Source organism: Diabrotica virgifera, chromosome 4 (genome assembly GCF_917563875.1).
Source record: "Diabrotica virgifera virgifera chromosome 4, PGI_DIABVI_V3a".
Lineage (NCBI taxonomy): Eukaryota > Metazoa > Arthropoda > Insecta > Coleoptera > Chrysomelidae > Diabrotica > Diabrotica virgifera.
Genome location: NC_065446.1, coordinates 116627370 through 116643937, shown reverse-complemented (window position 1 = coordinate 116643937; position 16568 = coordinate 116627370). Strand labels below are relative to the sequence as shown.

The window sequence follows — 16568 nt, the reverse complement described above, 5'->3', positions numbered from 1 at the left end:
TAAGCTATACTTTCATAAGGGTTCCCTATACCTAAATATTGGGTGTTTTGATTTATTTCGATTTTTATGAAAATGTAAGGTTTTAGAAAAAAAAATAAGTATCTACGAATCTAAGAATCAGTAACAAATTCTTTCTTAGATCTTAATAATAAACTATCTAGCATGCTTAAACAGATGCTTACTTTAACAATATTTCTTACAGGGTGGTCAAAATATGAGATCGTTCTATTAACAAATTTAAGCTGTAATAACTTACTTATTTTAAATGGAACACCCTGTATCTTACTAATCTATCACGTAGAAAATTTACTTAGCTTTAATTCTTATTAGAGTTTCCTATACCTATCTCCCTTCTTTTTTTTAATATTTAAAGATTTCCGAATTTGTAAGCTTTAAAAATTAGAATTAAGTAGATACCTATGTCGTGGTTATGTACAACACATCACCAACACCGACAATATACTTAAATATCTTAGTCAAGATACTTTTGTTAATAAAATTCACATTTTTGACATTTAATCACACAGAGTGTTCTTATTTTAAATGACATACTCGATATTCTATTCTTTATAATGGAAGATATTTAAAATCTCTTCAATTCTATGTAAACATTCTCAATACACATGTTATTCTGTAAATACCCATTTTTACATATTTTTGTACAATAGGCTCGTTTTCGTCATAGTAGCCATTGCATTTAATTGTTTGTAATTGCGATCCAAAGATTCAAACCAAAAGTGGTGTTCTTAAATTTACTTAATAACCGTTGGTTTAAGATATGGAAAATACGGCATCTAATATAGGGTATGCAGTTTAATATAAACATATTATTCAACGTCACATGTAGGCCAAAATCAACTAAAATAATACAACACTCTGTGTGATTACATGATAACAATCAAAATTTTATTAATGACAGTATCTTGTCTAAGATATTTAAGTATATTGCCGGTGTTGGTGATGTGTTGCACATAACCACGACATATTTACTTAATTCTAATTTTTAAAGCTTACAAATTAGGAAATCTTTAAATATTTAACAAATGAAGGGAGATAGGTATAGGAAACCCTAATAAGAATTGAAAGCTAAATAAATTTTCTACGCGAAAGACTAGTAAGATACAGAGTGTTCCATTAATAAGTAAGTTATTACAGCTTGAATTTGTTAATAGAACAATCTAATATTTAAATTTCTATTTGATAGATTGACAACTGTCGCTAATATGTCATTATTTCTATTTAGGTTATCAAAAGCATGTAAACAATTTTGTTCTAAAAGAATATTAAATTTATTTAAATGTATATTTCTTTGTTTTTGGTATGAATTTTGATAAATTATTTGTAAACTAAAAGTAATTCGATCAAAATCAGAATTTGATATCATTCCAAAAAAGCAAATCTTCAATACTTACGATGTCTTGTTCGATACAAAATAAATTTGATCTATGAAATTGTAACCTTTCCCGAATCATCGATAAACTGGCTCTATGTAGAATATTTTGAAGTCTTCTGCTTGAGTATGCTGGCCGTAACCTCAAGCCCTTTGGTATTAAATTGTTGTTTCTACATCTTCTTAAAAATTTAATTGAATTCTGACAGTGTGCCAGTTTCTCGTATAAGGTTTCCAATCTCCTAAAATTTTGACAAACGCTAGGCCCATACCGGTTTCTTAATGTTGTTCTGAAGCTATTTCCTTGTAGCATTTTTATAATTAAGTATTTTCTATGGGAAATAAGCCACAATTTTACTAAAAAATGAATTTATTAACGTTTCGAAGCCCAAATCGGGTTTCGTTGTCAAAATACAAAATACTATTGTTAATAAACAAAGAAATATACATTTAAATAAATTTAATATTCTTTTAGAACAAAATAGTTTACATGCTTTTGATAATCTAATATTTTGACCACCCTGTAAAAAGACAGGTATAGGAAACCCTAATATAAATTGAAAGCTAAGTATATTTTCTACGCGATAGACTAGTAAGATACAGGGTGTTCCATTTAAAATAAGTAAGTTATTACAGCTTGAATTTGTTAATTGAAAAATCTCATATTTTAACCACCCTGTAAGAAACTTTGTTGCAATAAGCATCTGCTTAAGTATTGTAAATAGTCAATTATTAAGATCCAAGATAGAATTTGTTACTGATTCTTAGATTCGTAGATATTTATTTTTTTCTAAAACCTTACATTTTAATAAAAATCGAAATAAATCAAAACATCCTGTATTTAGGTATAGGGAACCCTTATGAAAGTATAGCTTAGTTTTTAAGGTCAATTCAATAATGTCATCAGATATAGGGCATTCCATAAGAAAAAATATAACTTTGGTATACCAGTCTTTTTTGGAGCACCCTGTATAATTCACATTATTTTTAGATTGTAGTATTAGTGGCCCTGTATATTTCTCTGAAGAAATTTTTTTAAAATATCAAGTGGTTTTCCGTACAGACACCGAGGCGAATAAGATGAACCACCCTGTATGTTGGTTCGTGGGTAATCTTTCAATTTCCCTACTATATATTGGTGTTTTCGTTAGTTCAATTATATATACGACGGTGATAGATATTTACTGATAATTTATTATAGTCCACAGTTAGTACATCGTCCTTTTTGGAAGATGATTACAAAAGTTTTAAAAATGGTCTTAACTGCTTCGTTTGAGCGTGTCTACCACTTTCTGAAAAATTTTAGAGTGCAGGTTGGACGCGTTTCCGCGTCTCGCGTCATTAACATATTTACGTTGCCGGCCAAAACGTGCCAAAAAATCTTATGGCGAGATGATTAAAGAAGGTTAAAAAATTATATTTTTTACTTGTGTTTTTGAACCTTGAAAATCGTCATTATTCGATTTTTTCAGGTTTTAATTATTTATAACTCGAAAACGATTAACTTTAGAGAAAAAAATTATAAAAGACTTTTTTTGTTCCAATTGATTCAAAGAACTTAGAAAATATATAGAAAATACTTGGGACGAAAAAATTTATTTTTATAATTTGTTTAAAATTTGTTTTAAATAAATGTAGCAATAACTCCGAAATTATGGCATTTAGGTATAGTATAGGGAATATAACACAAGAAATAATCAGTATTTCTCAAGGACTTCAAGACGCAAAAAATATACAGGGTATTTCATTTGAAATAAGAAAGTTCATTAGATTTCCAGAAAAAACGAAACATCTGACAACAATGTAATTACCACTATAAAATCGGCCGCTTTAGAAAACCCTCACCCACCAAAATCTATAAAAATCGTGCAAGCCGATTCCGAGATAATTGAGGGTTTCCATACATAAAACTCACTCTGTAAATTGAATAAAAAGTTTCACTTAAAAAAAACTAACCACTAACCAGATTAGTACAGTCAAGATATAAAGAACTTAGGAATTACTAAACGGGAGTCTTACAACTTGTAATATGAAGAAATGAATGTACACGGATAGTTTGACTTTTGAACAGGAATAAAGCACTTGTTACTCCGAGTTATCGTTAATGGTTGCAATAAAAAAATAAACATTGGTTTATGTAAGTTAAGTTCATGCAAAACAGTGTATATTTAAAAAATCTGACGATTTGAGCGGGGCGTAAGGAAATGGGTGAGTCACAAAGTTTCACAGAAAAAAAAGCGAATATTGCGCGAAATGAATGTCAGATCGAAAAACTAAAAAATACGTGTTCAATATTTTTGAAAATCTGTCTGTGGAATGACACCAACACGACCCCCCACGGAGGTGGGGTAGGGGTTACTTTAAAATCTTAAATTGGAGCCCCCATTTTTTATTGCAGATTTGGATTCCTTTTGTAAAAATAAGTAACTTTTACTCGAGACATTTTTTCGAATTATGGATAGATGGCGCTATAATCGGAAAAAACGATTATTGGAAATGGAAAATTAAATTAAAAAATGGAAAGTCCCCCACTTTATAGAAAACTTAACTTAACTTTTTTTGGTTTTAGGACACACTCTTCACAACCCAATAGGTCCCCATAACGCTCGAGCCACTGCAAATTTAGCATACTTTCCTCCCCTACTATAGGGTTATTGGTTTTAAGTCTATAATTTAAAAAAATTTCGGATACAGGCTATAAATGTTATGTTTGGGTTTAAATTTTAAATAAATTAACGTACAGTCGGAAAAATTAAAGAATACCCGTGAACGAACAATACGAACATATAAAACACTCTGTATTTTCCTGTCACCGTGTCACAAAGAAAATTGTCCAGTGCAAGTACATGTAACAATAATTATTACATGTACTTGCACTGGCCAATTTTTTGTGTGACACGGTGACAGGAAAATACAGTGTGTTTTATATGTTTGTTCATGGGTATTCTTTCATTTTTCCTACTGTAGATGTATTGAGTGTTCTTAATAGGTCTGTTCCAACCAACAGTCAAACTAGTCAGAAATCGTCAGCAAACAGTTGGCCAGTGCGAGAACATAATGCTGTCATAAGTGCTATTCCCTCTACTCGTATTGGTCGACTATTCGCTGATAGTTTCTGACTGGTTTGACCGCTAGTTGGAATAAGCCTCATATTATCCTAACTAGCGGGTTTATTGGGTTTTATTTGTCTGTCTGTGGTTTAAATATCATGGGTAATACATTTCCATGTTTATTGAAATTTATCAAAAAAAAATTTTGGACCTTGTTGGGGGGAGGAATTTTCCCTATTTCCATCCTCCGTAGATCTGCCACTGATTCAAACCGGTCTGTATAAACAGAGAAGGGTTCAAACGGTCCGCTCTTAAAGTGTTTCTATTATACTGATTACTTACACTATAAATAATGCAGATACATATAATATACTTACTTTCCATAAATTTCAACATCATACTCCAAACCATGACCGGCGCCAGATTCCAACTTAATGGTTATAAAAGAATGCTTCAGTCCTCCTTCAGTGATTGTAGCTGTCGAACCTTTAGAGGCAGGTTTTGTACTGTTGGCCATTATACAGAAAATAATTTGATCGCCGTGCCAGTGGAGCTAAAAATGAATTTCCTATAAAAAATTTAATCTTGAATGTATTTGAAAAGGTTTTAAGTTGATGAGTATTTTCATCAACGTTGTTGGCAATATAGTGCATTGAAAAGTGATATTTTACATACAGTTATAGTTTTAACATAAGAGCAAAAGATTTCAATATAACAACTCCATCTCAGAAAACTAAAACAATAGTTAGCAGTAAAGAATCAATCAGACGTAAAATAGAAATTGATGATATCAGTATTGAACAAGTAATGAAAATAAAAAAAGAATGTGTGTACTTTGTAGGCACGTAAGAAGTTATACTTCTATTATATGATTTCAACGAAATCAATATACTTTAAACAGTTTCTCTACTACTTTCCAAAAATTTTTATGAAAACAATACCAAAAATTAAAAAATAAAAGAATAAAACACACACAAACACATTGAAAAATGCCACAAATGATTTCTGAACAATAATTGTTGCCAAAAATTTTAATTAAATACGTATTTTCTGAAAAACATTATATAATATTATACTTACAATCATAAAATCTATAAAAAAAATAAAAAAAATAACAACTTGCTTGGGGCTTGAACCCACTTCACGTCTATCGCGCCGTACGAAAGTCGAAGCGATTTCCCACTGCACCACATTCGCGTATACGTCATGTGGGAATATACACAAACTAAACGTTTACACCATAAACTTTTTGACATTTTGTTTATTTATATGAATTTAATCAAATTATTAGTTTGATTTTTGTCGAATTAAAATACAGTAAGAAAACGATATATTAGATGAAGATTTGTAGAAAGTTTGTTCGTAATCAGATTATGTAAATTAAAGCATTGCCTACTAATACTTAGGTAACTACATTATTTTTTTTACATTTTCCAAATAGATAGGTATGAAGATAATTTTTTATTGGAATACAACTGAAACATTTAGAATTACGTACCTGCGGCTTTTCAAAACTATTTAAAAAGTCACTATAATTATAAATTTGATTTTATTTCTGTCCTCACAACAATAAAAACTAATATATACAATATTTTTGTTTACCGATAACCTCCATATTGAACAATTATTGACACATCATTTCAACACCCAATCAGAGCCCGTATAACGACTAATACCATTGTTTATTTACACAGTCATGGTCTAGTTATACAATGCTAATACCATACTGTCGGTGTGCGCATGCGCGCAAATTAATAAAATTTCACCCTCAATGAAATCGCGCCTAAAGAAGTATAACTTCAAAAACCTTGGAATTACACTGTCCAGCTCCGGAGACCTAGACAAAGAAGTGAGAAATAAAGTACAAAAAGCAGAGAGACTGGCAGGATGCCTTAGTGCCTTAATAACACTATATGGGGAAACCGACATATTAACACTAAGATGAAGTCAAGAATTTATAAAGGCAGGGTAAGAGCAATAATGACATATGCATCAGAAACAAGATCCGATACAGCCACAATACAAAAAGACCACTAGAAACGGCATAGATGAGAGTACTGAGTAGAATTACAGGAAATATGCTGAGTGAAACAGTAACGTACAGTATATAAACGAATGCACACTTCTTCTTCTTCTTTCTCATTGCCCTTCAGGGCGTCGGATGTCGGGTTCCGCCTTTTATCCACTTCTTCCAATTGCTTCTATTGGTGGCCGACAGGTGGCAGGTGACAGGTGGCAGGTTCTTCATATCCCTCATACTAAACGTTTACGTGATGTGTCTCCTTTCACCTATATCTTGGATCTGGTCCATCCATGTCTTCCTCGGCCTTCCCTTTTTTCTTTTGTTTCCCATTTTAGCTTCATGTACCTTCTTTGTAAGTCTATTTTGCTCCATTCGTTGTATGTGTCCAAACCAGCTTAATTGTTTGTTTTCGATCTTCCTAATTATCGGTTCTTGTTCCAGCTCTCTTCTTATATCTTCATTTCTGAATCTGTCAAACTTCGTAACTCCGGCTATTCTTCTCATGTATTTCATCTCGGTCACGTTTATCATTGATTCATGTTTCTTTTGGACAATCCATGTTTCCGCCCCATATATGTCATTATCGGATTTACTATGCTGTTATATACTCTGAGTTTAGTTTTGTTGCTTATTTCTGACTTTCCAAAAATTGTATTATTTAAAGAGTAGTACACGCTAGTTGCCTTCTTCAATTTATTACTTATTGCCAAGTCCGTTTTCCCATCATCTGTTATTATATTTCCCAAATATTCAAAAGTAGATACATGTTCTATTACTTTTTCCTTTACTATTATATTAGTATTCCTTTCTCTTTTCTCATCTTCATTTATTATCATAAGTTTTGTTTTGTTGAGGTTCATTTCCATTTTTAATTTATGAATCTCTTTTTGCCAAATATCTATTAGTTTCTGCATTTTCTCTACTGTGTCTGTGATTAAAACTTTATCATCAGCGTATAGAAGGGAGTTGATCTTTATTGCATTTAAGTTTTTATATCCTACTATGTATTGAAGGTTTCTTGTTTGATCTTTGGTATTTTTGATTAAAGTATCCATGACTATTATAAACAAGAGGGGGCTTAGTCCATCTCCTTGTTTAGTTCCCTTATCCCATTTAAAAGTGCCTGATCTTTCTCCATTTATTTGTACTTGGCCTTCTACTTCCATATATATATATATATATATATATATATATATATATATATATATATATATATATATATATATATATATATATATAGATTTTATGACTTTTATCATCTTTTTTGGTATATTATAGCTCTCCAATATTTTCCACAATATTTCTCTGTTTATTGTATCAAATGCCGCCTTCAGATCGACGAACATGAGACATAGTTCATTCCCTTTAAGGCATTGTCTCTCTATTATATTTCTTATGATGTAGACGTTATCGTTTGTTTGACGGTTTGATCTAAATGCAGCCTGTTCGTCTTCCAATTTTTTCTCTATCACTTATCTTAGACGCTTCTCTATAATTCTCGTGTATACCTTGAAGGCAACCGATGACAAGCATAATAATATTGCTCTATAATTCTCGCATTCATTATGTTGTCCTTTTTTGTATATTGGTAGAACTATGTTCTTCTTCCAGTCATCTGGGATTTTCTCTGTACTCCATGCTTCCTTGCATATCTGTAATAGCCAGTCCTCTCCTTTTTCACCCATCCATTTTATCATTTCTGGATCTATTTGGTCCTCTCCTGCCGCTTTTCCAAGTTTAATATTGTTTATAGCTTCTTCCAGTTCTTCCTTCCTTATACTCTCTGGTTCCTCTTCCTCCTCCAGTTCTGGTCTATTTCTTCCTGCTTCATATCTTTCTACTTCTTCGTGTTTGAATTTATCTTCGTAGTATTGTTTCCATACTTCTACTATTTCTGTAGTCTCTATTTTCAATTGGTTATTTTTATCTTTGATTCCATACTGTTCCCTGCCTTTTTTCCCTCTTAAACCCTTTATACGGTTCCAGAATTTTCTGTTATCTGTTTTGTAATTTGCTTCCAATTCTTTTCCGAATTCTTCCCAGCTCAGATTTTTCGCTTCCTTTACTGCTATCTTTGCTCTATTACGTTTTACCTCCATATTGAATAATTATTGACAGATCATTTCAACACCCAATCAGAGCCCGTATAACGACTAATACCATTGTTTATTTACACAGTCATGGTCTAGTTATACAATGCTAATACCATACTGTCGGTGTGCGCATGCGCGCAGATTAATAAAATTTCACCCTCAATGAAATCGCGCCTAAAGAAGTATAACTTCAAAAACCTTGGAATTACACTGTCCAGCTTCGGAGACCTAGACAAAGAAGTGAGAAATAAAGTACAAAAAGCAGAGAGACTGGCAGGATGCCTTAGTGCCTTATTAACACTATATGGGGAAACCGACATATAAACACTAAGATGAAGTCAAGAATTTATAAAGGCAGGGTAAGAGCAATAATGACATATGCATCAGAAACAAGATCCGATACAGCCACAATACAAAAAGACCACTAGAAACGGCATAGATGAGAGTACTGAGTAGAATTACAGGAAATATGCTGAGTGAAACAGTAGCGTACAGTATATAAACGAATGGACACTAAATAGAAAAAAAAATGGAATAACCACATAACAAGATTGAGGGAGACACGTGTGATCAAAATAACAAGAGATAAATCACCAATCGGTAGAAGAAGTATCGGCCGACCGCGCAAAAGATGGAGTGACAATCTTCCATAGAGGTATCAATCCGTCAATGAACAAGCAGAATTGCTTACCTGCTTACCTATAAATAGGAGGAAGAAGAAGAAGAAAAGATACATTTAAAGTTGCATTTTATTAAAGTAGATACAAATTATATGGCTACGCAACAGGGCCCCCGCTACCATATGTGCAAAGTGTGCAATGTACACGGGGGCCATCCTTTAGGGGCGCCAAAGCCCGGGGTCAAAAATTGCAAAAAAAGCAAAGAAATAAAAAAACAAAAACTAATTTTAAAATAAAAGTTGAGAAATTAAATAGGATTCAGTTTAAACACACACTAAATTTGATTAGTATATCATCCAGTTACTGCCGATTCCCATTTACGAGAACATGTCAGAAGTCAGGCATTTTAATTTATTTTGTTATGCTTTTATTCTGTTTGTTTCATTTTGATATTTTAGCCTACTGTCCATTTACTCACGGTTTTTGCTGTATATTTAAAAAAACCGCTTGGATTGACATACAATTTGTCATACACATAGCTAACAAGAAAATAAGTGATACCTACTGTGCCGATGTGTGCTTTTACAATGGGAGTAAAAGGAGTATTCTCGGGGGTGAGAAAACATGCGTTCAAAATAAGTCCGGAATTGGATAAACAGTCTGCAAAACCCAGTAGAAAGCAGAGTTTTAGCTGATGAAAAGTAGGTTCTTGTTCGTCAAATTCCAAATGGAATATTTCAACGTAAAATAACCAAAAAATTACGCACTTTTCAGGGAAAACTCATTACAACTTCTTTAAAATATTTAAGAAAAGCTTTATTTATATGATCTGTAAGTTTCATCGCTTTAAACTGCTCATTTTAATTGGATTTTTAAAGTAATTTTTTTCAATCTTAAAAAAATTTCTTTTTCCAAATAACTTTAAAATTAATTAGCGATACCAAAAATCTCAAGCAGTAAAAAAATGTACTTAGATTTTGCTTTTCTGAATATTTTGGATGTTTTGTTTTCCTGTAAGACAAACATTGAAAGATATGGCTGTTCAAATTTTGCATACACTCATGATTAGTGACTCGTTCAGCCCTTTCGCCCTTTTAAATAGAGCCTTTTCAAAAATAAGCACTTTGAACCGATGAAACTTCAGATCATATAAGCAATTAATAAACAATACATAAGTAAAGTAACTTGTGGTGAAGCGGTAACGATTAATTTCATTTGGGATGCTAATTAGGGGGTGGTATTCATGATTTTTTTACCAAAAAAAGTGACCAACATTATTTTTAACTTACTTACTTTTGATGTTAAAAAATATAGCTTCTTTTAAACACTTTAACAAAGTTGTAATGAGTTTTCCCGGATAAGTGCTTGATTTTTTTGATATTTTACGTTGAAATATTTGATTTGAAATTTGACGAATAAGAACCTCCTTTTCATCAGCTACAACTCTGCTTCTACTGGGTCTGCAGACTTCATATATAGGTACTTACACAATTTTTTTTAACTTTTTTATAAGCTATATTTTTTTTTGATAAAACACTTGCTTTTTGAGTTAATTGCGAAAATACGTCTAAAAACTTGTTTTTTTTTTGTTGAAAAATGAACATAAATTTACTCGCAAATAACTATTGAAAACGAAACTAACGAAAACTATTGAAAAGTATTGACAGAGAAAAATCATTATAGAAGAAAAGTTATTTAAAATTATTCATTTTATCCAATTCCGGACTTTTTTGAACGTATGTTTTTTCACCCCCGAGAAGGGGTGAAACTCACATTCTAAAGTTCAGTTTTCTAGTTTATTTCAAGCACCTACCTACCTTCAAAAAATAAATAAAAAACATGATCCAAAATGCCTTAAGAGGTGCCAAAATCCTTTTTTGCACACAGGCGCCAGTACCCCTTACGGGGGCCCTGCTACGCAATATCAAAGAATGAGCAGGATTAGGAAAGAAGAGGATTCTTAACTTCGACACATTTAATATTACGATTATCTATAAAACTGAGTGTGTTGGGAACTCTTGGAATATAATGTGTCAAAATTAAGTGATTGATATCAAGAAAACAATAGAAAACTACTTCATATAAAGTTTATTTATCTTTACTTCCAACAAATTAATAACAATATATGTTTATTTTGTTGTATGTATATCTAAGTTCTCGTGACTGTTAACAATTGAACAAAGAAATGTAATCTGAAAATACGATGAAAACAAACTTTTAATAAAATAATTTATTGATAAATTAAAACAAATGTACCGGGTGCCCCAATAAGAATGGCTCTCGGCCATATCTCAGGAACCGTTTATACTACAGCTTTGGGAAAAAAAAATTTATAACAAAAGTTGCCTCGAGAAAAGCCTGGAAATTATTTTCATAATTTTAAGTCCACCGCTAGAGGGCGTAATTGAATATCAAAAATTAAAAAATCGAAATTTTACAAAATTTGCCTAATGAAAGGGCACTGGAAATCCAATCATCGTATTCTTCATACAATTCTGTGCATATTTTATTTTACAAGTTTAAGTTTACCTGTGCAAATAAGAGGTGGGGGTGAGTGGGAACCTTGGGAAAAATCGCTGTAAGTCCGGTTCTGCTTAATCGATTTTTACAAACTTGGTCTTGTTGAAAACAACTCTTTTTCGTCAATGTAATAGTTATAATTTGGAAACAGCCTATTACGTAATATGCCGGCTAGAAGGCGCTATTTATTTTTTTTTTTTTTTAGAAATCTAGTTTTTTTTGGAAAATATTAAATACAAGTATGTATTTTTTTCCTGTATTACAAGATTAGACCAAATTAGCAACAGAATACCGAAAACCGCATGTCGATACCTTTTTTCTATCTCGAGATATCTTAAGAAACGTGTAAATTTTAAACATAACTGTTGCTGTCATATAAGTGGAAATATATAGAAGCACGTAGTGTGCTATGGAAAAAACAAAGGAACATTGTCCAAATGTCACCGTATATAATGAATCAAAACAACAATAAGACAAATAACACTATAAAATAGTGTGTACTTTGTACGCGAGTAAGAAGTTATATTTCTATTATTATGATTTTAATGAAATAAATATATTTTAAACAGTTTAATTTTATTTTTATTTAAATATTACACTAATTTTAATACTTAAAATAATACCAAAAAAATAGCGTTAATTTGTAAATTTTTATGAATTGTTGCCTCCGCGCATTTGCTTTTCTCTCGATGAATCGTAGAAAATGTAAAAACGTCAGATTTGCTAAACAAATTTTTAATTTTTATTTCATTATATTTTAATATAAATTATCCTATTCCCAAAGAAGATAAATACATAAGTGTTATTGTCACCGGTAAACTAAGTTAAGGAAGTCAGTGGAAACAAGTAGTGTGCTTTGAAAAAAAAAATAGAACTATTAGAAGTATTAACTTCAAAAAGTCATCATGTGTCAAATTATGTGTCAAATCAGTAAAACATAAAAATTTGTTCACTGATGGTTTGTTGCGGTTTGTTTCTATTAAATTTTATATAAAATTTATACAGAGTAAAATTCAAGATGATTCTTACAAACGAAGAAGCATTTGACATGATAGCCACATTCTTTGAATGCATAAGAAATGCAACTGTTGTGGCTAGAATATATGCAATGAAATATCCCCAAAGACGTCACCCCTGTAGTAGAGTTTTTCATATTTTGTTTTGATTTATTATATACGGTGACATCTGGAAAATGTTTCTTTGTTTTTTTCCATAGCACACTACTTGCTTCTATATATTTCCACTTATATGACAGCAACAGTTATGTTTAAAATTTACACTTTTCTTAAGATATCTCGATATAGAAAAAAGTTATCGACGTGTGGTTTTCGGTATTCTATTGCTAATTTGGTCTAATTTTGTAATACAGGAAAAAAATACATACTTGTATTTAATATTTTTCAAAGAAAACTAGATTTCTAAAAAGAAAATAAATAGCGCCTCCTAGCCGGCATATTACGTAATAGGCTGTTTACAAATTAAACTATTACATTGACGAAAAAGAGCTGTTTTTAACAAGACCAAGTTTGCAAAAATCGATTAAGCAGAACCGGCCTTATAGATTTTTTCATAACAAGGTTCCCACTCACCCCCACCTCTTATTTGCACAGGTAGACCTGTGAAATAAAATATGCGCAGAATTTTATGAAGAATACGATAATCGCATTTCCAGTGCCCTTTCATTAGGAAAATTTTGTAAAATTTGGATTTTTTAATTTTTGATATTCAATTACGCCCTCTAGCGGTGGACTTACAAGTATGAAAATAATTTCCAGGCTTTTCTCGAGGCATCTTTTGTTATAAAAAATTTTTTCCCAAAGCTGTACTATAAACGGTTCCTGAGATATGGCCGAGCGCCATTCTTATTGGGACACCCGGTATAATTTCCTAGAAATTGCAGTTGATATCTTTCTGGTATTTCCCTGGTATTTCTTTGGTGGCTCAGCTTGTGATCAACCAGTTCGAAACACTGATGATGATATTTTAAATATCGAAAACGTTCTGTGATGTAGCCCTTAAGGGGATTTTCTTTTTCTTTAATCGTTAAACCTTCTACCCACTCGGGTGTAGGTAATAAATTATTACCTACACTTATCTACAAGGTGTGTTTAAATCGCTCCGTAGTTCTAACTCAATTTTTGGGCAAGTACGAGTGTCTTAAACGCGTATAAACGAATGGTGATTGTACTTAAAGGTATAGAAATTGGTGAGGAAGATAAATATAATTTTTTAAAACTGTAAGTATAAAATATATAATATTTAATAATCTGTACAGACAAACTTTTTGGATACCAAAGAGAAAAATAGTAAACAATAAGTAATTAAATAGTTAATATAGAGGTGGACGAACCTGTCCTCAAAGAGTTCCAAAATAAAGGGATTTTAATAAATTTTATACCTTTTATGAAGGATTTTCATTAAATTTTTTAAAATAAAATATGTCAAAGAAATAATATCCTACTTTTCCCAGAAGTATGAAGTACGCATAGAAAATCGCCCCAACGCATTGGCTCAACCGCTAATGAAACGTCCCCTCCTTCTTCCATGTGATCTAACTGTCAGATTTTCGAACCTTAATGCTGTCACGGTCCCAGGCCGGCCATGTCAATTCCGGAAGTTTCTGGCGGCGAACTGTCTGAGACCCTTTCTGTGGGCGAGACAAAAGAAACTTGTTTACAATCGGCGTATCTAGAAGACCATCGATAAACCTTTTTTTATTGTTCTGTAAATAATATTTACCTTTCGATTTTTCTGGAAATTAGTAGACTAATTATAGGTACATAACTATATAAATAGACATTTTTGGAATTAGAGTTGAGTTGTGAATTTGAAACCGTCGGTGTACTTTGATATGTAACGGGCGCAGTATATTTTTTTTGAATTTGTAATTAGATAAATTAGTAGATTTGGTGTAATAAATAAATTAGATATTCAGTGTTTTTCATTTGTTTAGAAGTAAGTTATTAAAAATAAATAAAGTCAACTAAAACTAAAAATTAGTGCCTAAAAGATCATAGAAAAGTCAAGTAAATTTTGTAATAATCCTGTTCTATAGTGTTGCGTACTAATTAAGTTTCTCAAACCCAACTTTAGATAAGTAAAAGGAAACTACCGCTAGACAGCTTCCTAAATGTTTTGTTATTATCATTAACATTTGTCTATTGTAAAATTAATCTCTCCTATGGCGCTACAGCCCAAGTCCGGCCCTGGCCTTCCCCAGCATCCGCCTCCAAGTATCTCTGTCCTTAGCTGCTCTCCTCTAGTTATCTATATTTCTATATGCTATATGCTATATAGTTCTGTTAATCTATATTTTAATGTCCCTCAGGGGCGTCGGAAGTCCTGAAAAAACTAGGAAATATTTTGGAAAAATTTAAACGCAGAATGGAAGACGAAATTATTACCGAGGGCAGAAAGTCCCTTAGAATTACTAAAAAGTTTCTTTTGCATGAGATATTTGAAATAAAAAACACACTAAATTTTCTCTTAGTTTTTCACCCCTGTTACTTATTAAAATAAACATTAAAGAAGTTTTCAGGGACTTTCGGCCCTCGGTAATAACGTAATCTTTTATTCTGCGTTTAAATTTTTCAAAAATACTTATTAATTTTCTCGGGATTCGAAAAAAATTAATCCCATTTAAATAACATTGGCGCCAAAAGTTTGCGCCTATTCCCTTAATATCTTTCTTTCAAAAGTATTAATAAGGTTTATTGTGTTTTCAGTCAGGATCCATGTTTCTACGCCATACGTTGATATTGGCCGTATGATGTTTTTATTTGTAAAATGTGTGTATTGTAAAATTCACAGATTGCAAATTATCATGGGATATTTATTTAAAAAAATTGTATTAAATATTTTTTATAATGTACTGGTTAGATACCTATACTTTTGTCAGTTATGCAAATAAATAAATATATTATTATTACCATTATCAAACCAGACATAGCTGCTCGGGGAGCAAAAATTTTACTCTCCTTTATCGATGATGTAGATGCAGTCGCACCAGGGGCGTCATTTGACAGGGCCAGGGGGAGCATTTGCCCCCCCCCTGACCATGAAAATGACTGAAATTTACAAAAACACTACACCAATTTTATTACTATAGTATTGTATCATGTAATTGTATATATAATGCTTGCCCCCCCCCCCTCCCCAATCAAAATTTCAAATGATGCCCCTGAGTCGCACAATCAACATTAGAAGTTAAGGATATTTTCTCGAGCTTTGAATAAGCTGCATTCATTGGTCTAAAAATAAATGAAGACAAAACAAAATACATGATCGTTTCAAAACAAAAACGACGGCGAATAAGGCAAAATATAACTACAAATTATCATAACGTCGAAATGGTTAAAGAGTTTAAATATCTGGGAGCAACAATCATAAATAACAACAAAATAGAACGAGAAGTTGAAATGCGAATAATGGGAGTAAAAACTTCGCTCACGAGGTGCAAAAATCCAGATATTAAGACCATAATACGCCCAGCCGTCTCGTATGGAAGCGAAACATGGACACTAACAAACAGAGAAGTAAATAAATTGCTGATGTGCGGGAACGTAAAATCTTTCGAGTGATATAATATGCAGATATAGCCTGACAAACGAATGGAGCCGCAGACAAAATAACGAGTCTCTCTTCGGAAAGAAAAATCTAGTTAGATATATAAAGGCCGATAGACTAAGATGGGAAGGACATGGGATTGATGGGGTACGCAGTAAAGACAATCGCCTGATAAACAATGTATTTTGGGAAAAACCAGATGGAAGAAGGTCTGTAAGACGGCCTAGAACAGGTGTGAGGATGCAGTGAGAGAAGATCTGAAGAAAATGGGAGTGAGACAATGGGAAATAGTGGCACAGAACCGAC

General features: G+C 31.9%; 1 protein-coding gene across 1 annotated transcript in view; it reads right to left on the bottom strand.

Moving 5' to 3' along the window:
• The window catches only part of LOC126883119 (probable salivary secreted peptide), a 29995-nt gene extending 14337 nt beyond the window's left edge, over nucleotides 1-15658 (bottom strand). Inside the window, exons 1-2 of the mRNA XM_050648363.1 lie at nucleotides 15626-15658; nucleotides 4818-4993 (exon numbers count right to left, since the gene is read on the bottom strand). Of these exons, the coding sequence (XP_050504320.1) occupies nucleotides 4818-4993; nucleotides 15626-15643 (194 nt within the window). The 5' untranslated portion in view covers nucleotides 15644-15658. The remainder of the gene's footprint in view (nucleotides 1-4817; nucleotides 4994-15625) is intronic.
• Nucleotides 15659-16568: the final 910 nt, after the last annotated feature.